Raw genomic sequence first — 23600 nt, 5'->3', positions numbered from 1 at the left:
TTTTTGTTAATGCTGATTAGAACGATTTCTCAATTGATGCATGATAGATTGATGTAAATTTTAGATCTGTTGTACTATAGAAGTTGGATAACCAAATTATTTCACTATCACACAATGCTTGAAAATATTTGGAAGATATTTAGAAAGATTTCTGTCTGAAGAAACTGTTTTAAGAGAAACACATACAAATGCATATATTAAGTAAATTCCAATGGAGCAATGGACAAATAAAAATTTACCACAGGCATTAAATGAAAAACTGAATCAGTTTTGAAAATCTTCTGCAGTATATTAAATTGAACAGTGGTAGTGGATTTTATTTTATAGATTAAGTGGTCTCCTTTTCACTTGATAAATGAGAATTTGTTCATCCCATTACACTAAAGGAAAATTGTCAGAAAATCCTCAGGTTAGCATAAGGCTGGACTCTTCCGAGCAGTGTGGCACTAGCATCAGTTTTGTCAATATCATTGCAGCTCATGGGATTACTGGACAAAAGTCTGTAATTTTAAAAACTAAATCATCTATGTGCTGTAATAAATCCTCTCTCTGTGGGTACACTCTCAGGGGTTTTTGCCATTCTATGATTCCATATGGATGTTTTCCAGTCCATATTTAGATTCCTTTTTAGTAACTGCAATTGTGAAGAAGTTTAGGTTTTCTCACTTTAATAAAATTATTCAAGAAACTATTACATACCAGTCTTACTCTTTTAAATATTGCCCCAATATTAAGGTCTGTTTTGTTTTACTGATCTGACTAAAAGGGATGACCCATTTGAGTTGTGTTGGGAGAGGTTAAAATCTGGGGGATTTTGTTGACCTATCACTGTTTATTTGAGGTGTTTCTCCTAAGATATCCATTCTAAAGATTTATGATAAAATTTTAAAGGTATTCTATTTGATTACCTGGATGATACCTTTCCTGTCTTTCCAGTACCACATAAAAAGACAATTGCTTGTAATGTGCAGTATCTTTCACCATAACCAAAAAATCCTTTAAGAATTGTAACTGTTTTGATCAACTAAAAAACATGGAGTCAAATTCACATTCACTGTATTTTTCTGTATCGCTCTTCTGTTCTGTAAAGGAGATTTGCCCGACAAAGAATGGTCTGGAGTACTAATACAGCCATCCTTCATGGTCCCTAGAGTTGGCAGTAATGTCAGTCAAGGCTGCTGGAGGAATTGTTAAATCCATAGCCCTGACTTTGTTATTTTTGTGAGTTATGTCTTTGGAATAGTGTTTTCTTTCATCTAGTAAAAGCAAAGTTATAATTATTTTGCAACATGGCTGTGATTTCCATCTGCAGACTTTCTTCAAATCCTGAATATTTCCCAGCCTTTGCTTTTCATAAGGACCATTAGTGTAATTTAAATGCCTACAAAATATGTGACATATGTATGGTTCTAAAATGAATTTTGAGTGTAATCTTGCAAAGCTTTACATTCTGTTTAATAATCTTCCCACTGCTGCCCCAATAATTGCTTGCTTTGGAATAAGAACATCTGTTGTTTCAGTTTAAGTTTTGCATACTTAGCATTTACTATTTACTTCCAAATTTTTCACCAATCTTATATTTTTCTCCATACTCTCTCTTTTCAGGTCTTTAGGGAACTCCCCAGGAATTTGATAATTCATGAAAAACATTAATTTGAATCTAATTTTCTCTGAGTGACAGCGAATGGAAGAGAGGGGATAATATAGATTTAAATTATCTAAATAACTTTTTTGGTCAAAAAAGGAGTCCTGTTACTTCTTTCTTATAAATCGCATTTAGAAATATATTTCAAAAAATCATGTGCCAGAATTTGCTGAAGAAAGAGGTTTAGAATGAGCAAATAAAATATAAGGAAAACTCACATTTCCAACCAAAACATCACCATAACTTTTGTCCTAGTATTTTCACAGCCAAAACATGCTTTAGTTTCTGTGCCCAGGGATAAATGTCCTTGAAACTTTGTTGTGCCATTCCTAACAAATGCTGAACAAAGTAGAAGGGAAAAAATGAAAACCCAATCTGTGAGTGGTAATTACCAGTAGAAAATTCCTATTCTGTCTCATGGCATAGAAATCACTGAGGACTATGGGAAGAGATATCACAGTAGGAGTTACCCATAATTGTTATGAACATTTTGAAAGAATTTGAAACAGTACAGTTTTGTTTAAGGTACGTGGAAGACTATATCAGTAGGAAATAAAAAAAGCTTACCTTACAAAAAAAAAATCTACAAAGAATTACAGTGTTTTCTCTATTTTTTTTTTTCTGTGTAGTTTTAGGTCTTTTTGCTCATTTCTAAGTACAATTTACTCATTTTTTCACATTAATAAAATAATGGAGTTAATAGCATGTGTGGTTTTTTCATAAGTATCTTGTACTATACAAAGCTTCTATAGTTTTGATGACATGCTGTAGAGGAATAATAACGACCAATTTTTCTCTGAACTGAGTTAAATGGATTCAACTTTCTCAAACATTTTACCAGCCATACCTGAGATTTTTCAGATAAGCAGAAGCTATAATTGAGTGAAGGATTTCTAAAAGCTCTGAAGTTTTGTTAATTGCATCTTTTTTTCTAAGTTGAACATGAGCTATAAAAACATTTAGGTTTTGTTTTTGCTAGTATTACAATTGATTCCAGTTCCAATGAGGGTTTAAGTTGACACAAAGTAAAATCACTGAAAGAAAATGCAGGCAAACCTTGATAAGTACCAGATGAAATTGTGGTGGTATTCAGTTAGACTCATACACACATTGTATTAATAATAATAAAAAGAAGTTCAAAACCATGATCTTATTTCATGAGGATTTTTTTTAAAAAATTGATTTTATCAGCCTACATTATATTTCTTCAAAATGTAAATTCACACTGACTAGTTCAGCATGGTGACTTGGAAGTTTTGAACCCATGACTTCATTGATGCCACAGGCATGACTAAAACAGTATAGTTGAAATTAATCTTTTTTTAGACATTAATAAGTCATAGTGAAAAGGAATAATTAGCATATCTTTGGGCCAACAGAAGAGCACTGAAAAAGAAGTCAAGTAAACCAGAGCATTTCAAGATAATTGCCAGGCATACATCATTTATTCCAGATTAGCCAAGGTCATGCACTTGATGCTTCCAGTTTTTGCATCCATATATGTGGTCATTGTTGCCATCAAATTGCTGAATTTTGATGGCTATATTTAATGGACTGAGAATAGACCATGAAGAAAACTACTGAAGAACGGCAAATGTAAAAAGCGCGCACTCTATTCAGTTCAACAGTGACCTTTTTAACCTTGCTGTATGCAGGAAATACCCACTTGTATTTTAGTAATTACATTAGCTTCCTTAATGGCATTTGATACAGATGGTATAGGAAGAACTTTGCTGCTGCTGAAGAATGCAGGCAACAGTTTTAGTTTGAGTGGCAAATACTTTTTCTCATTAGAGTTGAGGAGGGGGAAGAGAACTGAAAATAGATTTGTGTGCTCTTTTCAATCAGAGATGCATTATTTTTCCAAGCTTATTATCTTTTTTTTTCTCATTATGTTAAAACTAATAAAATTTTGCACACATTGAAAACTCCTGTCAAACCCTGCAAAATGGTAAAGAGGAAGAAAAAATGCAGTTGTTAGCACTTTGGAGCTTAGAAAATCAATTGGAAAATTGATATTTATTCTGATTCATACTACAAATCCTTTTTTTAGTTTTATGAAGAGACTTCAACCAATTTGTGTCTTCTGTACTGTCTGAAAAATGGGAGGAAAACTTTTCTACCCCTCTTTTAATTTTTATATGTCAGGATATAGACTGTGCACTAAGGGAAATTTTTTTTGTTCCTGTGCTGTGCCAAAAGAAATTAGTCAATTCACACAATTTTGACTCCTAGAGGAGAGGAGGGTACAAATCTAGAAACTGAAAAAGTAATAAGATTATCTTTTTTTCTGGTCTATGAAGGAAAAGTTAAATAGGATAGGGATTGGGGTTCTTCCTAAACTTGCTCCTGCAGCTTTTGATGATGTGGGATCTTCATAATGCAACCAGAGATTGCATTCTGACAGTTTTTCCTAATAGGCAGAAATAGATCTGTCCTCCATTAGGTCTGATCTTTTTTTATCACTCTCTACTATTGACTGCACGACAACTCTGACAGTAGATTTTGAAGATTAATTCTGTTTTGTGTAATAGAACAAAAAATCGTTATTTATTTCAAATCTTAACTGCTTAATCAGGAAAAAGTGAAAATGGGAAGAAGCACAATAGAGCCCTTGGCAGCTAGGATGGAGGAAATGGAGCATATAATGGAGGGCACACGCTTTCCCTTGTGTTTTGAGTGAAAGGAGTCCCTGAAGTAGGATTAGGGGGCTGATATGTAAAAAATTTATAAAACAAAATGGTGGCCCTGCTATGAATGTTTTGCATTTCTGTATTCTGTTTTACTTCAAGGAATGTATGATATGAGTAGTTAAAGGTGAAGAAAAAGTATTTCTGTTTCTATTTCTTTCTTACTGACCATCAAGGTACACAGGATTCCCCATTTTCTGTCTGGGCCACTCCAAGTTCTGCTTATTCCCGAGTAGAGAGCTGCACACTTAATTTCTGCAGTAGACTGAGACAAACATCGTTGACACCGTGACCTTCTTTAATGAGGCTTTCCTATCTCTCACTCTATTTTCATATGAAAAAAGTGCTACAGTCTCTAAGATAATTATTTGTTTCTTTTGGACCTGGAAACCAGCCTCTTTTAATACTAGTGGTTATGAGAGGTGTTAATGACTGTTACCAATGGGTTGTTTCATCAGCGGGCAATTAAAGAGCTGGTAGCTAAGGGGCCTGCTGATGTGCTAACCAGATGTCAGTTCTGTAGCCTTTTCTTTTTCTGAATTTCACAAAATCAGTTTGAATCTCCTTTCCAGTGCTGGAATGCTAAATCCAAGCTTGCAGTTGATTAGATGCGATATATAAAAATTATCAAGTAATGTCCAGAGGAATAGCGAAAGGACATCAGTTTGAGGTCAGATGACCACTTAGACCTATATCATTATCATGTTATTAAAAAGTTAGAGTGTATAAATATTCTTATTGTAAATAGATAATCTTGGTCTAAGCAATTATGACTCTTTCAAACAGGATCATGTTTTTTCCTGTCTAGCTTTGTGTTATTAGGACTAGATCATCATTGTTATCTGGATGATTATCATGAGTATTTATTCTAGCTTTGGGCCATTTTAGGCACACTCCAAAATTTTTTGGTATTGTTTGAAGCTGCACAGGTAGCATAGGAATGCCCAACTGTATTTGAAATTTAAGAACTTCTAATTTAATTAATTAAGCCAGAAAATATTAATTATGTATGTATCTTCAAAGTATATATTTTATGTCAAGATTTCTTTTTGAAAACCCGGTGAAGATACAAAGATATTACTGCTGATGCATAATCACTTTTATGTAGTTTAGTTGGTTTCTTTTTCATAACTGTGTATGGTGCTTATTCTGGATACATTTGTTCTTTTGATGTAAAATCAGAAGTAAGAACATGTACAAATTTAGAAGATTGTAGCATGGGGATAGGTTTCCAAGAGCGTTATTTTGCCTTAGTCATGTTTTAGTACACCTGAGGTCTGATTTTGAAAGATGTGTGTGACAGAAAGAGGTTTTATTTTGGTTGTTTATTTGGTTGGTTTGTTTTAATTTTACAGAATAAGAGTTGAATTCAGAATAAACCAGATAACAATCTATGATGAAATATTTGATGTGTCTGTCCTACCTGCATTGGCTTAACTGTAGAGTTCAGTCTTCTGTTTGGATTTTCTTTGTCAGCTTCCAAACAGTGGAAGTAGCCTGCAGGTGATAAGCATCTCATTAATCTTTCTGATCCTCTAGCACTTGAGCATGGGAATAGCTGATCAATTACAGCAATTGTCTCCCTAAATGAGCTTTGCACATCTGCCTCTTATTTCATTAACTGCCCCTATATCTGATAGAATGGAAGCCTAGTGGCTTCTTACAGCTTGTTCTGTGTTACTGTACAATAAGGATGGGGTTGTTAGCAAAATGGGCACAAAAGGGTATTTATCCACTACCCCAAACAAATATACATGCTATCGTGTAGGAGTGCTTTTGTCTCTAATCACTGTTTGTAAAAACCTTCTTAAAGCACATCAGCTTGCTTTCCAGCCACCTATTTAGCCCTTACTTTTAAGCTTATTTGTAAATTTATCATTTTTGTAACATAGTCAATGTGTTTCCATGCCCTAAAGCATCATATCAATGACTATATGGTTTTAGATAACAGAAGCTAGCACATGCAAGATTAACAGTAGAAATGAAATTTCCTGCAAATGTCCTTATAATTCATCTTCAACATACTTAGATATGGCATCCTTGTCTCGGACAGTAAATTTACATTTCCAGAGCTACAAACCAGTATTTGCAATAGCAACGACGTTACTAGATATTTATTATTTATGTGAAGTACAGAACAATGAGTACCAGTTAGACTACAGAATCCAAGGTTTGTTCTAAGAAACATGCCCTAAAAATTATGGGGTTTGATTTTAATAAAAATATGATTTCTCATGAATGCCTCTTTCATTAATACTCAAGCTTTCAATTACAGAATAATCAATTATCAGATGAAAATTAAAATAATGTTTAAGCAGAGGCTTTATTCTTTATCTTTAACTGATCACTTTATTCTTATGGATATACATTATTTATTATTCAAAAGCTGTTAACTTATGTTTATCATACATTAAATTGCTTCAGGTTATACCAATATTTATTTATTTATTTATTTATTTAAATAACTATGCTAAATGCCAAAAATAATTAGAAGACATTCTGTCCTGAACTGGTCTAGGTTATTCCAGGTGATTTTTATGAACATTTAACTATTCTTGAAACTGAAAGTCTCAGTTAATTGTGCTTGAAACTTCTTTTATTCTGAGTTATAAAAAATATACATTTATATATTTGATGGATTTATGGAATGATGGAGCTATAATATCAAAATACCACCATCTTTTCAACTAATTTTTGACTGTTTGTTGCAGGTCTTGTTTGTATGAAGTCAAGTACTTCAGTGGTTGAACTGGTTATGCTGCTTTGTTCACAGGTAAGATATTCTCTGTTTTTGATTGGATTAATTTCCTTGTGTAATCCCTGTCAGCCAAGGAATTGTATCTGGCAGTTTGTTTCATTCTTCCATTTCATTACAAAAAAAACCCAAATTAATTTCTTCTGGTAATATGTAAATTGTAATTTTTTTTTTTAGAGATTAATTCTATAGTTTTTCTATATTCACAGAGTATACAAGGTATATTTGCATTTATGTTCTAAAAGTGTATGGATGTACATTACACATTTTCTCTGTGTATGAGCTCTCCTGCAAGCCCGTTCTTATCTAGAATATGTAAGTAGGATACTGTGGTCATAATTTTATGATGGAATTTCTCTTTGAATTAGTGATTTTTTTTTAAACATTGCTTTGTGCTGACTTTATTACTTTTGATATACATGACATAACATTGAATATTTTACGTAGCTGTCACTATATAAAAAGCAGAGGAACATGGATTAAGTAGTCCTCAAGAACTGGCAGAAGCAGAACATTTCTATATAAAAATTCAGTCATTGATTATTGGTGTTTTAACACAGCAGTAATGAGTTCCTCAGAAATCCAAATAATTAATACTTTGAAAAAGCCTTCAAAAATAAAATATTGAAAATGAAACCAGTTTCTCATACTATTTGGATTATTTATATCTCACTTTTCATATTATTTGTCTTGCTAGAATTGTTAATGGCTAATATTGTGTATATACCCTTTTAATTTAAAGTGCGAGTAAGAAGTTATCAGCAAGCATTTTAGAACTTTGTTCACTTTGTAGAATGTAAGAAAATTAGGATTTCCTGACAGATCCAAATAACTCTGTAAGTTTTTATACTTCTCTAAAAACTTCTAACAACATTTCATTTCATTCAACGCTCCTCATAAAACTATAATACCAGTTCAACTCAAAATAAGTTTGTGTATAAAATGCCCAGGTTAACTTATTATATAATTATCAAAGAAAATTGTAGCTTTTCTTGAGCATTCACTACTGCATATTGACAGCATATACCAAAAATAAACTGTAAACAAAGGCATTTCTAGGGACAATTGAAATGAAAATCTACTTTTGAGAAATTTATCTGCAAATAATAAACATTTACAAGTAGATTTAGGGGTGAGTATTCCAACTTACCTTGTCTGTCTGTAAGTTGCATTTCTTCAAGCTTGTGTCATAAGGAAATCATTAAATCTTGTTTTCCTTTGTATTTTTTTTCCTCTTCCTTTCTTTTCTTCCTCTTTTAGAGGGATATCAGTTAGGGAAACGTAAAAGAAAAATACATCCCTGGCAGGAATCCTCAGTGGGATTTCAACTTCAAACCTTCTCTAGCAGGGCACTCGAAAAATTTGTTACCTAATGGTGAAGTCTTGGGTTCCAAGAAAATTCCAAAAGATCCATTAAGGCTTTTGAGCTCAATGTTCTTGTCATACAACTTTTTTCTTTTATTTTTAGCAGCTCTTGAAACGTTTTTTCAAGGGAAAGAATAACTTACAGTCCTTTCTTCCCTAGCCTTTGGTTTTGCTGCAGTTCTCAGGAATAAAGTGGAATGTAGCATTAGGGTCTAGTGTCTTTGATGGCCTCATCATCTAATCATAGGTTTAACATTACTCATTTGCTGGCTCCAGGAATTCCTGCCATTAAGGGCCCTAGAGATGAAACTTTGCCTCAAATATTGATTGAAAGGAAGAGAGAGAAATTTAAGCTCTTTCTGCAATGCTCTTTCTTTAGACATCTCAGTAAAGCTATGTAACAAATGCAGCAAAAATCAATTTGTTATTTTTATGACTCCTATATATGCTGGGTTTTATTTCAAAGTATTTTAAAAATAAGGTTCACTTTATACCTGGACTAATGGGAAGTGCCTAATAATTTTGAAGCTTCAAATGTTTATTTATTTTCTTCAATGTTTGCTTGGAAGAACTCTTTTTCCTTCTACCTAATTACTTGAGTGAATTGCAAGCTTTTAGTTTTTATACCCCATCTGATACTTCAGGGTTGTTTCCTTGTCTTCTAAATAACAAAGATTTTGTCTCTGGGTGTCCATTTATTATTAAGTACTTCAGGAGTTAATGCTGTAGTGTTTGTTGGGGGAGCCATGGTAATTGTTTCTACAGGAACTGTCAACAGGGGGCCGTAGTGGTGCAAATTGCAGCCTCCTCCCCTGCCTTTCTGACCTCTGGAATATTCTTCTGAACAGTAGCATTTCTGCAGAATATAGTGGTTTATCCTATAGGTGCAAACAAAACACTCTGCACTTCTATTCTTCTACAGGGAAGTATTGTTGTTTTTTTCTTTTAATTTACATTTTAAAACTGTCTGTCGGAAGAAAACACGAGATAAATGCTATGAAAATACTAATACATAAAATGGGTAGAAGAAAATGACAGCCAAATATCATAATCTAGCCTAATTTTAGCAGAACTTAGGATCATAGGAGATGTTGTCCACAGCAAATGAGGATAACTTATCTATATAGAGAAGAAGCAGCGCTACCTGGGTTTTTCCTTATGACAAATTAAGCAATGCGAACTAGAAAGACTGCATAAAGTATATAGTTTGTGGGTTTTTAATAATCCCATTGTAAATAGGGCTTTTCTTTCTAACAGGGGTAAATCCTTCATATTCAAGTTGAATGACATTTTACAGATTATGTGGGGAAGTTTGAAAAGTGTCACTCAAAAGATAGATGGCGATAATAAAAACCTTTGAAAAGTACAATTTTGTTTGCACAGAACAGAGTAACTTTAGACATTGAAAAGGAAAGGGAAATGCAAAGTTTGTTTTCCTTTCATTTGCTACAGCAAATTAGATGCTTTTATGCTTTTTATGTTGGAAATTCCATGTTAACGACTACAGATTAGCAAGGATGTCAGAATTTTTTTTCTTATCTGAGCTCCTGAATAAAATCAACATTGCCAGCGGCTCACATCCAAGGTATGGTCTAAATTTACATGAAATATCACATTACAAATGTCTGAAGGTACATGTCATGGATAATTCAGTTCATATGGGCAGCCTTTTAGGCTCTGAGGAATATGCAATCAAGCCTTTCCCCCAGAGGAATTTGGAGTTTCTGTGAAAAATACGTTTTAAGTTTTAAAGGAACTCCTGTATGGATGGTACTTCATTTGTAGGTTTGGGGAAGAACAAAAAGCACTAGTCTGTGTTTTCAGAATCTTTCTTTTACAGTAAGATAATACTTGTATTATATCTTTTTCCTAGTAACACCTACTGCACTAGATTAAAATTTAGGTTAATTTGAAGCTTTATTCTCTTTATTTATATAAACCATAATCACACATCCACGCACTTGAAAAAAATTTCTAAATAATTGATGATAAACATATAATGATTTTCACTGCCTTTTTATTTGGATTTAGTCTATTTCTACATAAAATGGATGAAGATGTGTTATGTTTGACAATATCTGTGCTTGATTAGCTGGTCTTTGTTCCCTCAGCCTAGTTGAGCATGTCACAGCTGTGTCACTGTTGGAGTGGCAGATTTCTTCAATAAACCATGCAGTATTAGAAAAATGCATTAGTTTTTGCAGTGTAGCTCCTTCTTACATCAGATTTAGATTTCAATTACTTTTTTTTCATATTCTTTTTTCTTTTTTTTTTTTCCCTAACCAAAACACTACAATAGTTTCTAATTGCTTCCAGATCCTTTGCTGATTCTTCTCTTTGGGGAGACAGCTTCTGAAAAAATTGAGTACTTGAGTCCCAGAGGAGTTTTATCTCATGACACTTGTATTTTTCTGTATCTTACCTATTTACAAGGGAAAATAATTTTCCTAAAAAGAAAATACTGCTTTATTTTTAAAGACATCTTGTTACTCAATCTGTTTGAAAATACAATTATTATGAGGATAAATGCTGCATTGTCCTAAGTGGCAGAAAAAATTTGGAGCAATATCAAGAAATTAATCGCACTCCAAGGAGAGGTGTAAAAACAAATGAACAAAAAATACCCCAAAGATGTGCCTGGCTGGTGTAAATTCAAAGGGAATCCTCAGAGAGGAAATTTGATGGTTGTTTTATCTCTGAGAATAAAGACCCATCAACCAGGCACTGCAGGGATTTCAGAAGACACCAGCACATCTAGATGTACATTCTGACTCAAAGTATGGGATAGCTCTTCAGTAACTGGCAATTGATCAACACAGAAACCAAGGAAAAATAAAATTTAAAAAACCAAAATAAAAACAAAAAAACACCACCTTTTTTCTGGTCCCTGCAGCTGACCAGAAGATGCCTTGAAATGTACAATCCATATAGTAGAAGCACAATTTGTGACACCAAACATACTGTATTCAAGGCTTTCTATAAGAGTTTAAGGAGGAATTGTCCAGCTCTGCTGTGCAAAACCTTTTACTTTTCATTATAGATTTTCCTTTTTGTAATATTTCTTGTCTGTTTACTCTTGTCGCCAGTATTAGATTCATCTTTAATTGTAGTTCTTGGTCTCCTTCCAGAGGTATTCCTAGAGTTCTCATAGTATATAATTTTTGTTAAATAAGTGATTGCCCTTTCAGAATAACTGTGATAGCAGGACAGTTGCACAAGTGTTTGCTATTGTCTGACACCAACCACAATAGGAAAGGCTGAAAATAAGTTAAATAATAACTGCTTCCCTTAAATCTAAGGGGAAAAAGCCCCTGTAACTTAATCTACTTAGGAAATTAAGTTTGATATAACTTCAATGATGAAATTAGGGTTGGTTAAGCAAATTCCTATGAGGATATAATTTTTTAATCTCTCTTTTCTTGATCACAAAACAAGTTGGGTGTTTTAGCTTTGCTTGTGTTTTTGCATTTGTTGTGTGGCATTATCCACTGTCTGTTTTCAAACTATTGCAAATAGGAGACAACTCTGCATATAATATGACTAAAAAAGTCTGAATTAAAATTTGATTTTATAGAGGGGAATGATGCATAGAAACATGTAAAAATACAGAAACTTATTGTTTCAATTATCCTTTTTTCCAGGATATCTTTAAAACATTTATCCTAGCAAAGGATCTATCTCCTACACTGCTTCCATCCTGCAGCTTCTTCTCTGCTAACCCCACTTTTGTAAAAGTGCTGATATTTACAAGACTAACTCACAAACACATGTGAAAATTTCTCAGACATTTATTCCCTGGTTTAGTGGCTCTTTAGCTGAGAGCCTTGTTCAAAAGCCACCAGAGCTACTTAACGAAAAAGATTCAGGATTGAAAAATTGGGGGCACAGAGGAGAAAAGAGAAAACACAACTTGTGTTTTCATGGCAGCAAGCTGTAAATTCAGATCTCTGCATCTAATGGAAACACACTCTTAGGCTACAGTTTTAGTGGTCAGTTTAGGATTCTCTCTGGCCAAGATCACACTTGCAGATGTATTGTAACTTCTCCATGTCTAGCTCCATATTGCTGCTGATCCCTGTCATCAGAATATGTAATGGTGGAAACAGCTACATCAAACTAAAAATTAACTCTGAGTAAAAAAGTTATTTTTGACTGATTATGCTTCAAAGGTAGCCACAATACCAACAGCTTATAGCAGGTTGCAGATCAATGCCTGCACTCTAGGAAACACAGGCTTCTTCTGTAAGAGTCAAGATACAAGAAAGGAATTTTGGCATTTGATGGGAGAAGTTAGAGCAAGAGCAAGAAGTTAAAATAGATGGAAAAGACGCACAGATTTTCATATGCTGGACAAAGCACTAGAAAGGTGCTTTGTATCTCCACATTTTAACATAGGCTCAAATTTAATTTCAATAATCACAATCTTTGTAGGTGAAGCGAGTAGTTTCTATAATATTCTCATCCTATTCGGACTACATAAAGGTCTATCAAGAGGAAGGGGATATTTCTTCTGTTTCCTTATGCAGTATCAAATATGGTACAGCTTAAACACATAATTAGGTTCTAATGTTGATTTTGGGATCTTCATAATCCACCACATGGCCTATACACAAATAGGTTGTCATACACACTTAGTGTAATTTCCTTAATGAACCCCAGTACAAGCTACAGGAGAAGCCAAAAAAATTTCCCTTTATATGTTTATTGTTTTTTTTTCTCTAAAATTAAGTAGTTTTCTGAGGAGATGGTGTTTCGTGGTTATTTTTTAGACTTTCCCCCCTTTCTCCACCCTTGGCATTTCTTACCTTATTTAAGGAATTCTGGTGAATGATCTGGAAAACTATTTTCCAAAATATCATAGTTATCAGAATTTTCTTGCATTGCCCATGTGTGGAATGTTTTCCAGCCCAATCTGTCTTCATCTCTTGATCATCTGCTTCTGATAATCTAACTTTCAAATGGAAACCATTAGTATATTCTTTCCTACTTGTTGAGCGATTTTACTTTCTTCATCATTCTGTGAGGTGTTCTTACAGATTCCCATACATTGAGAAAACGAATTCTGTGTTTTGCTTTTAGTAATAAGCAGGATGTTTTCTTTTTTATATTATATCAGAGATGTCAAGGGACTTCAGGGCCTTTCTTTTGCCTGTCCTTGTCAGAGTAATTTTGTCAAAAAATATTAAAGAATACACACAAGTGAGATGCTGATCTGAACAACTTCTGGGTTCATGGCAAGAATAAGGAAATTGTAAGAATCAGCCTCTCTGTATTAAATGTGGCAAGTTGTCTTCCCCTGGCATTTCTATAAAGCTGCCCACACAATTGAGAAGGATCTGAGACCTGGAGGAAATACCTACAAAGAGTGAGTTGGTAGTACTTAAAGGGTTGAGAAAGGATACTAAGCTCATTACTGGAATCCATCATAATAAATGGATAAATAATAATAAATATATCATAGCTTTCAGGGGGCTCACTATAATGGAGACAATATGAGGAGTACTTTTCTGTACATCCAAAAAAATTATTTGTTTTCATTTATTTTGGGAAGAATTAGTTCAAATTAATTACCTATCTCTAACATCAAAGAGTGGTTGTGTAAAAAGTGGACTGGTGTTTAGGATTAATTGCCATACATAGCATACATGTTGTTAATAAAAATTTTAGCATCCCTTAACTGAAAAAAAAAATTCTAGTCAGGAGGTAAGCTCTAGAAGTTATGGAGATATGTGTATCCTGTAGTACCTTTCTTCTGTCTGTATTAGAAGATATGCAGAATTTCTACAAGATGCTAAGGGTTACTTTTCTGAATAAATTTGGCCATTTTTCTGGTGTTGTTTGAATAATGTAAATGTTTTTGCAATTGTAGTTTTTGGGTTGTTTTGTTTTTTCTTCCAAGATACCAATGAAATGTTCCTCTGGGAATGTTGACACCATTGTCAAGGTAAATTGGCCAATTACCACAGGTGATCAGAAGGGCAGTGGGGTCTGTGTGCTACCAAAAAAGCAAAAAATTAATGTATTATTTAAAGTCAAGACAATAAAGGGAAAATGATGCTGCAGTCTTGTGAAACTATAATCTAAAACTTTCTATTACCATTGTTTTATTAAATTCACATTCGCATAAATAGTGTTATGAAAGTTTTGCATTCTTTTCCTTTTTGGGATTTGGCCGGAGGCCAGGAGCATTCCAATACTTGCAGATTTTCCTTCCAGAAGGATGTCGTCAGTCATTCTGCAGCTTGCTTATTGTGGGAAATAGCCACGTTTAAAATGGATGACCAATTACAAAAGCCTAAAATTGATCCCAAATTTATTGAAATAGTAGACCAAAAATACTTTTTTTTTATCCTTTATCAGCAGTATATATGTGAGTATGAGAGAAGTATACAGGCAGTGTTACTGGAATTCTTAGATCTGATTCTCATTCCAAACAATAATGCAAGGTTTTCAGACTCCAATATCTTTAGGTAAATTCTTCTAGGACTGGAAGTGACAAATCTATGGTCTTAAAAACAGTATCATCATCTCAAAAATTTATGAGACAGTGTCTTGAAATCAGTTTTCCTGTTTTTACCTGCTTTTAATGGACACAATTTTCTGCCATATAAAAACCACAAAGCATTTCGTACATCATGTAACATTTCTTTTGAATATTTCCTCCTAAATGAAGTAAAGCAAGTTATTGGTGATTTTTGGATAGGAAGTTAATGGTGATTTTAGGAGGTAACTCCACATCATGGAGTTCAAACCCGAGCTAAATTACATGCATGTTGTGGATTGCAAACACATTTTTATAGTTTCCATTTCCTTCTCCAGATGAAAGCTTGCACCTGTTCAGCTCCATACATGATTTTCCACCAAATATATTCAAGGCTCTAGAAAGAAGAAAGTTGATATAATAGAATTCCATCTGTCTCAATAAGCTTTAATTACACTGCAGTGATCAAAGAATTGAGGTGTCAACTGAGTTATGAGTGTCTTAGATTAGAAAATTCACTAAATGTTCAGTATGACAAAAACAAATTAGCCTCAGTTATATTTAAGGCATGGAGAAAAGAGAAGTCCAATGAAGATAGAATTGATTTACACAGTAACACCTGTAGTTCAAGGAGAATTGTAGGATGATTACTACACCAGGTATCTCTCCATTTCAGTAACTGCATTCCTTTGAGAAACTTGAAATTTTTGATACAAATTTAAACTTCCTTGCAGAAAGTGGAAAGGGTGAGAGAACTCTGAGAATCACAATTCCTTTTTTAATAACTATACTACATTATCACAAGATTTTTTAAAGACATGTTCTAGACATCATAAATAAAAATTAAAAAATTTCAAGCAAAAGATTATTTGGAAAGAAATATAATATAAACTAAGAAGAAGTTCTTAACATGCCGAGTCTAGTTTTTCCTTTTTGACCCCTCCATTACTTTTTTCCAAAGCAAATTTTCCATTATCAATTTAACATGCCTTGACTGTTTTTTTCCTTTTTTCCTTTTTTTCTTTCTTTCCTTTTTTTTTTTTTTTTTTAATGTGTACTGGAGATTTGGGAATTTTAAAGAGATAAAACTTGGAAAATACACTCAAAAATAAAAATTGTAATGATATCAGAGAGTAAATGAATGTGCATCATGTTTTATTAAAAGAAACCCTGAATTTCAAGCAATATCTGTACTGTGGTATTCATCTCCTGTCCTCTGCATGAAACAGTTTCATAACAGCTTTCAGTCTGAACTTTCTTTCAAGGAGATGGTACTGAGGCATTCTTTACGCATTGACACTTTTCAAGCAATGACAGAATAGATTAGGAGAAGAAGTTAAGGAATGTGGCGTTTTCCATTATCCATTATCCTAATTAATTAGTACATTTTTTATTAATAGAATTTAATAGAATTTTGCATAACATAAATTATTTACAACAAAGCTATACTGGAAGTAATTGAACTGAATGTCTAAAGTCATGATGTTTGGTAATTATGTATGAAGACAGTTTTTAAATTTATTTACCAATAAAGTCAAAAACCAAATTTTTGTTCTATTTTTAGTACAAAGAAGTGGTGTCATTCTTGAACACTGTCAGTGTTAGACAGCCCTGAGTCTTCCACACCCCACCTTGTTGAGTCACCCCCACAGCCCTACCAAGCAGGAGCCCCAAGAGAAGAGATCCATGCATTCCTGCATAGAAGTAGCTGTCTCATACATGATTTTGTCAAAGGCTTCTGTTATTTCACCACCTAATTGCTACCATCATTTTTGAGGCAGAGAAAAGGCTTCAAGCTCTTGCTCTAAGGCTCAGAAGATTCATGATACACCAAAACCACATGAGATGTATTGTAGTCATTCCAGCACTTAGCTGCTAATAACCAAATGACTATGCTGTGGTTCCATTTGGCTGTAGCATAAATCTTCCAACTACTGTCCCTGCATCCATTTCATTTGGTGTTTGTTTTTCAGTTCCTTGCATTTCAGGGTTGAGAAAGATTCCTTTGGAATCTGAGAGAATATAAACAAAACTGCTCCACATCTCAATCCAGTTCTTAAAGGACATACGATGACATGAATGGCCATTGCAAAGGCAAATGTAATGCTGGCATTGAAAAATATTTTCAATGCATCCTTTAAAAACAAAATGGAAGAAAAGAAAACCAAGAAAACCAGGTACTCTTCACATATATGGGTAATGCCTCTGGATAGTGAATCTGTTTGTTAAATTATGCTTAAATGTGAAACAAAATTGTGGCAGTAATGATTATTTGTGGATTAATGGAGGGTTGAGAGTCTTGAATAAATCTTGTCATAGCTACTTTGTAGTGAAACAATGCATGAACCATGAATCCTAATTTCTTTCTAGGTTCTGCATCATTATGTTTTTCACTAGTTTTGGGTAGATAGTTCAGCAAGTATCAAACATTTTTATCATGAATAATTACTTCATATAAATCTATCAGACTTCCCACCTATGGAAATATAAGAAGTGTTTTGTTACTTGCATCTTCTTAGTGGCTTTTTAGACAATTTAAGATATTTCCCATAAAATCCAGTTAGCCATTTTGGATGTCCTGCAGAATTGGAGACTGAGCAGGAAGGTCTGGAAAAATACTTGCAAGAATCTCTTGGGCTTTTTCAGACACAGGAAGACCCTCTGTTACCTTTTAAAAATTTAATTAGCATACTTTCTTCGATCTGTCTTAGGAAGCCTTTATTCCTTTCTCTTCTCTCTTTTCAACTTCTTTCCTGACTGCAAAGTCATGGCAGCTGTGGTGCAGAAAAGCATCTCAAAAGAAATGCTGATAGTAGTTTGTATAGTATACAGTAAAAGGCTCTGATAAAAAAAAAAATGCTACACTTTGAATACTATCTCTAACCCAGACCTTTTGTTTCCTAAAATGTCTCAAGGTGCCTGCGTTTAGGTAATTGAATTCTTTCATTCTTAGCTTCTCAGAGTGATTTTCTACTCTACACAGATTATTTAAGTGATATTGTTATCTTCAGTTACTAGAGATGAAAAATAACAAAATAAGCATCACTGAAGAAAGGACCTGTTACAATGGTTTTCTAGCTCACAAGCTAGAGCTTGGGTGCTGATACTGTCTTCCCTAATCAGGAGTTACCTGCTCAGCCACAGGTCAAGAGAATGTTCATTATTTGGGTATTTTAGTAACCTGTCTTTTATAAAACCAATCATGAGTATTAAATTGTTGTTGCTGGGATTTTTTTATGATGCATGACTTGGCCATATCTGTAAATTTGTATAATTAGTTAGAAGCACTTCGATGATTAGTGACTAGATTTCACAGCTCTTCTTTGAGAAAATTTCCTTCATCTCTGGAAAGCCATCGTTTTTTCACCCATGTTAGGAAACAAGAATTGTGAATTTCTGCCATTTTACTCTTGGAAAAAAAAAATAAATGTAATCTATTAAAGGAATAGTTCTGTAACTGTAACCATCTACCCATTGACAACATGTGGTCTTAGTCTAGGAACTCTCTCTGTAATCCAGCTAATGTACTTTGTTTTGTTTTTCATTATGATGCAGAGGAAATTTTTATTGCTTTTAAAGAATTTTTTAAGGATTTATCGCAAAAGAAAGTAATCTTTACTTGTTAGAGAGAGATCAACTCTTTTTCATCTCAAGTATCAGAATTCTTGATGTGATAGAAGCAGTGGGTTGTATGACAAAAGCTATTTGTGATGCTTTGTGAAACTTCTCTTTAACTTAGTGGCATATGAAGTAAAATCCTGTTACATTTAATATCAGGTGGTTTATTTATAAATTTGAAATTTCATCTTGAAAATCCATGGTAACAGTAAATCAATTTAAAAAATAGTTTGTTATCATAGACTGGTTTTGTTTTCACTTGTAATCAGAAAGAAGCAAAAATTGAACTCCTTGAGGGTGAATTTTATACAGATTATTGCCTGTCCTTTATAATAAAATGTGCAAGGTGTAGCAGTGAAGACACATGAAGAAGGTACTTTGTTGCACTAATGTTCATTGGGCGACTGCATGAACTGAAGAAACGAGATGTGTTTTCTTGTTCTCTAGACGAGGAAACTAAAGCTTGCTTAAGGGTGAAAAAGAAGACACAACCACCTAAAATTTATTTGAAAATCTGAATGAATTACAGTTTTTTAAATGATCAGATAATTCTTTTGATGGGGGGGGGAGTGTTGGGGGGAATTAAGAAGTTCTGCCTAAATTCAATCTCCTTAGGAAGTCACCAGGGTCAGCTTCAAAAATGTGGTTTAAAATCTTTGGGTTTTGATCATGTTATGTTTTATCTTCTTAGGAATGGCAAAATTCTATTCAGAAGAATGCAGGACTTGCATTTATTGAGCTCATCAATGAAGGAAGGTAATGAATTTTAAAGCTTTTGAACAAATAGTCATTTTGCATTTATTCCATTGGGTGATATACTTCCTAACCATCTGTTCCAAAAAGATTGTGAAACGGCCATGCTAATTAAGAGATTTATTATATAGATACTTTATATAGTAAATATTTAATTTATAAGTGTGTAAATTTTGAAACTTTTGTTTATTGACAGAAGGAAATAGAATTCTCTTGAACCATATATAAGTTTAGGGTTATTTGAGAATTGAACCACCATTCTCCAGAGCAGCAAGGTTGTTTTACCCAGACAGTCCAGGGAGCCCAATCTGTAAAACCATCTGCTGCTCCATCTGTTTTAGGAGCACAGCATTCATTTTACAGACATACTTCTCTATACTATAATTTCATTATTATTTTATCTAGAATTTACAGACAATTTGAGTCCTGCAAACCACACATGACAATACATTTATATGAGCTTCCTTGATTTTTAATTTTTTTATTAAATTTTTTAAGCAACCCTCAAGTAATTTTAATTCTATGAGTTCTACTCTGTGCATTGTTTCTCACTACTTCCAGCCACCAAGCAGGGAAGCAAAGGGAGACTTTCTGGCCCTTCTGGTATGAGAGTATACCCAAGACAAACAAAACCACTTAGGCAACGGGTCTGATTTGTATTAGCCAATACAGTAAATCCATTTGAATCTATGCATTTTGTTATGTGCAGCTAAAAAAAAAAGAAATAGCAATACACCTGTTGAAGGGACCTTGTCATTTTATGTGTGATTTCTTTTTTTTCACCAATGATATCTAGTTATTAAAGTGAAGTAGCAAGTCTTGTCTTTATTGTAGGATATTTTTTGTCTAGCTGATATTTTGGTGGTTAAATCATGCCTTTATTTGAAATTAAATTTAGAAAACATCAGAGTATAGAAATATAGGAGTATGAGTACTAAAAAAAAAAAAAAAGTGTGTTATTACCCAGAATTTGGCTGGTGCAAATTCTTTTGGAGTCCTTGTGCACAGGGAAGTTATAGTGCTATATAACAGTAGGAAACATAAGTACCTCCATTGGAAATTCTTCTTGCTATGAAAGGCAAATATGAGATTTTACACCATAATAGGACTCACCTGAGTGGGTCATGTACTGCACATTGGACAAGAAATTGTAACTGGCAACAGACTAAGTAATTATAGTAAGCTTGTGTTCTTAGATAGTAATATGCAATACAATTTGGACCTTTTTTATTTTCTCAGCCACGATATTGAGATCAGATATTATTATGCTCACTATTGATAAAATGAACATTCTGAGCAAATCCTATATCTACATATTTTTAGCGGTCAGATTTTAAGATACAAGTGGACCTTCTAATCCCCTCTAACAATTACTTTTCAAAAATAAAAATAATTTAAGGACCATTTCTTAAATCCAGTCATAGGAATGTCTACTCAAACTTCCCTTGGGCACATGTTCCTCCCTATACTTTTCTCAGAAAGGTGTTTTAGAATAAGTACGTGTGTGTTACTGAAATGCTCTTCTTTGCAATCAGCCTGTTTGTTTTTAATTTACCCTTTTGGGGAAAAAGATAACAATCCTTTAACTGAAAATTGTTATAAATATTTATTCTGCTTAATAGCTAAACTTGTGAATGCAATTCATCAATCATAGCTAGAGAATGCAATTGTGCAGTTGTCAACAATTAACAGGACATAAACAGTTGATGAATGTGCAGCTGAATTAAAGTGCTCCCTAGGATAACCTGAAATTATAAACTGGATCATTTAAAGGAATCTAACAAAGGATCTTTATAATTAAAACAAAGCAGGGTTAATGGGATGTAAAATTGCATATAATCGCTGTGCAATAATGATTGAATTTTAAATTATTAAAAGCAAAATGAAGTCTAAGAATATTTTGAAGGACTTTCTGGATAAGATTTTGAGATACCTGGGAAATAAATCAAAAGTTTTGAGCAAAATCTTTCTTTTGAATATGGATGAAAATATTTAGATGTAATGCAGAAGAATAGTTTTAATATCTTCAGCTAGACATCTATATTTTAATATATGTATGCTATAAGGTGATTTTCTGAGTACCTAACTCTTGTTATTTCTTCTTGAAATAATTTAAGTGCCTTTAGGATTTTTGAATGTATTAGAAATGTTCTTAAACAAAATATTTCAGTATAGATGTAGTTTAAATAATTACAACTATATTCCTGTTACTTTAACAAGCTGCATTTTCATTTTAAATTGGTTGATTTACTCTGTTTCTGGGGTTTTTTGGTATAGATAGTGTTTTTTTAGGAAGATCAGAATAAAATGTAGTTTTGGAATTCAATATAGAAACACTGATACAGCTTTCTGAAAATAGGACTGTTGAACAGCTTTTAGTGTAACAAGAGATCTGACTACAGATTTAAATTAATTCTTTCAAGGTATGTATTACACCTGAAAGATTTAGTGACATCCTGGTTATGATCTTGAACTTTATGCTTCTATGTAATCAGTCTCCTGCTATGAATGTGTGATGTTGAGGTTATCACACATGTCAAGAGCTTCACTGACAGCAGTCTAATTAGGATTTCAGATTTACATTGGGGTGTACACATAAGCAGGCTTCATAATTTTAGAGCTGGATGTATCTGCAATGTTGGCTGTGAAGGGAGACATGAAAAGACTTCTTTAGGAATGATATGTGAGGGAGACAACGGCCCACATTTAAGTGAAGTAGTGATGGATGAGGTCAAGAGAAAATGGCTGCTCACTGACAAAAATGAGAGATAAGAGCACCCACCTCAAGTAAATATGTATACAAATGCATATGTCTTGGGCAACTAGGAGTAGACATTACTCCACATGCAATCACAAAACTATGACATCATTGGAAGGAATGACTAAGATTTGGTGGGATAAGATAAATAATCATTTATCTTGACACTGGAAAGATCCCACAATATTCATGCACCAGTTAGAACTCTACATTCTGAAGTGATGGACAAGTAAATAGATAAAAGACTTACTAATTAAACATGGTCCAAAGTTTGTGGTTAATTGGTTGTACCTCTAGCTTAACATTTTTGACAAGCATAGTATCTCAGGGATCTATCCTGCCTAAGAGATGGATTTTATAGATCATGATCTGTTCATCTTTCAGAGCTGAATTACTATCCTCATCATCCATTTCCTTCCCCCATTGTGCTTTCTCAACACTCACCTCTTTAAAGAGATGATCTTTTTCCTTTCATTTAAATATTTTCCTTTACTTTTTAGATAATTTCTTCATTTTAAATAAAGGTAGTCTAATTCTAATATAAATTTAAGGCAACATGAGCCTATATTTAATCTCAGATTTAAAATTGTAAACTTTGTTCCTGTAATTCCATCTCTGTACCTAAGTGTGCTTTCTACCTTTAGCCACGAAAATATATATTTTAGCATATCCACCTACATGGACCTCTGAGCATACTTAAAATTCACAAGAAGCCATTTTCTTTTAAACCTTGTTTTGTTGAAATATTTTGGAAAAAAATAACAAGGTGTTTATATAGTCTGGAAATCAGTGTTTCTTTACATTTTGATGAATTGCTGATTCAGTCCTGGAAGGAGGCTCATAAAGACTTATATTCTTTCCTTGTTACCTCAACTGGAATTATGGGGTATCTACATCAAATTTTCTTTTGGACATCCTCTGTTGCCATTTGGCAATTCTGATATGTTTCGTTTGTGGTAAATTAGTTTACAGCCATTATTCGCTCTCCGCAATACCTAAATGTTCAGGCATATGTTAAAAGATATATCTATAGTGCCACTTGCCATATTTGATTTATGAAGTGCATCTGCATTTTGGGTCTCTTAATAGCTCTCAAAGAACTGATTTAGTAGTAGGGTCCAAAATGGATGCTGTTCTTTGTTTCTGTTTTGATTATGATCTTGATTACAGGACAGAATGGGGACCTGACCTGAATCATCCAAGAAGGCAAGATATTGGGTCATCAGACCATATGAAGTTCAGGGCTACCACATGCAAAGGATTCTGGTCTGATGTGCAAAATCCAGTATATGCAAACACAGTCAGAAATTAACACTGGGGAAGCAGTAGGTTAGAAGCCATAAATAAGAGCAAAGGTGTTTGATTATTCTGTCTTTGACAGATATAACCAAATTCTACTGCTTTATTGTCATCTTCACCAAGTGTAACTTTTGATTAGAGGAATCCTTTATTAGCTGGATTCCTTTAGTAGAGGATGCCTGTCATAGATACTTCTGTAAATGTGGGCACTGAATGTCTCTATTTCTGCTCCAGCT

General features: G+C 33.5%; 1 protein-coding gene across 5 annotated transcripts in view; it reads left to right on the top strand.

Moving 5' to 3' along the window:
• NBEA (neurobeachin) overlaps positions 1 to 23600 on the top strand; it is a 452410-nt gene that overhangs the window by 200384 nt on the left and 228426 nt on the right. For 4 of the 5 annotated variants that reach the window (XM_058019299.1, XM_058019300.1, XM_058019298.1 and 1 more), the window contains 2 exons: positions 7047 to 7108; positions 19246 to 19310. In XM_058019299.1, coding sequence (XP_057875282.1) covers positions 7047 to 7108; positions 19246 to 19310 — 127 coding nt within the window. Of the gene's footprint in view, positions 1 to 7046; positions 7109 to 7872; positions 7877 to 19243; positions 19311 to 23600 lie in introns of those variants that run through there. The other variant, XM_058019302.1, reaches the window with a different exon arrangement.

This window comes from Melospiza georgiana, chromosome 2 (genome assembly GCF_028018845.1).
Source record: "Melospiza georgiana isolate bMelGeo1 chromosome 2, bMelGeo1.pri, whole genome shotgun sequence".
NCBI lineage: Eukaryota > Metazoa > Chordata > Aves > Passeriformes > Passerellidae > Melospiza > Melospiza georgiana.
The sequence above is the reverse complement of the archived record's forward strand: the minus strand, read 5'-3'. Positions and strand labels throughout refer to the sequence as shown.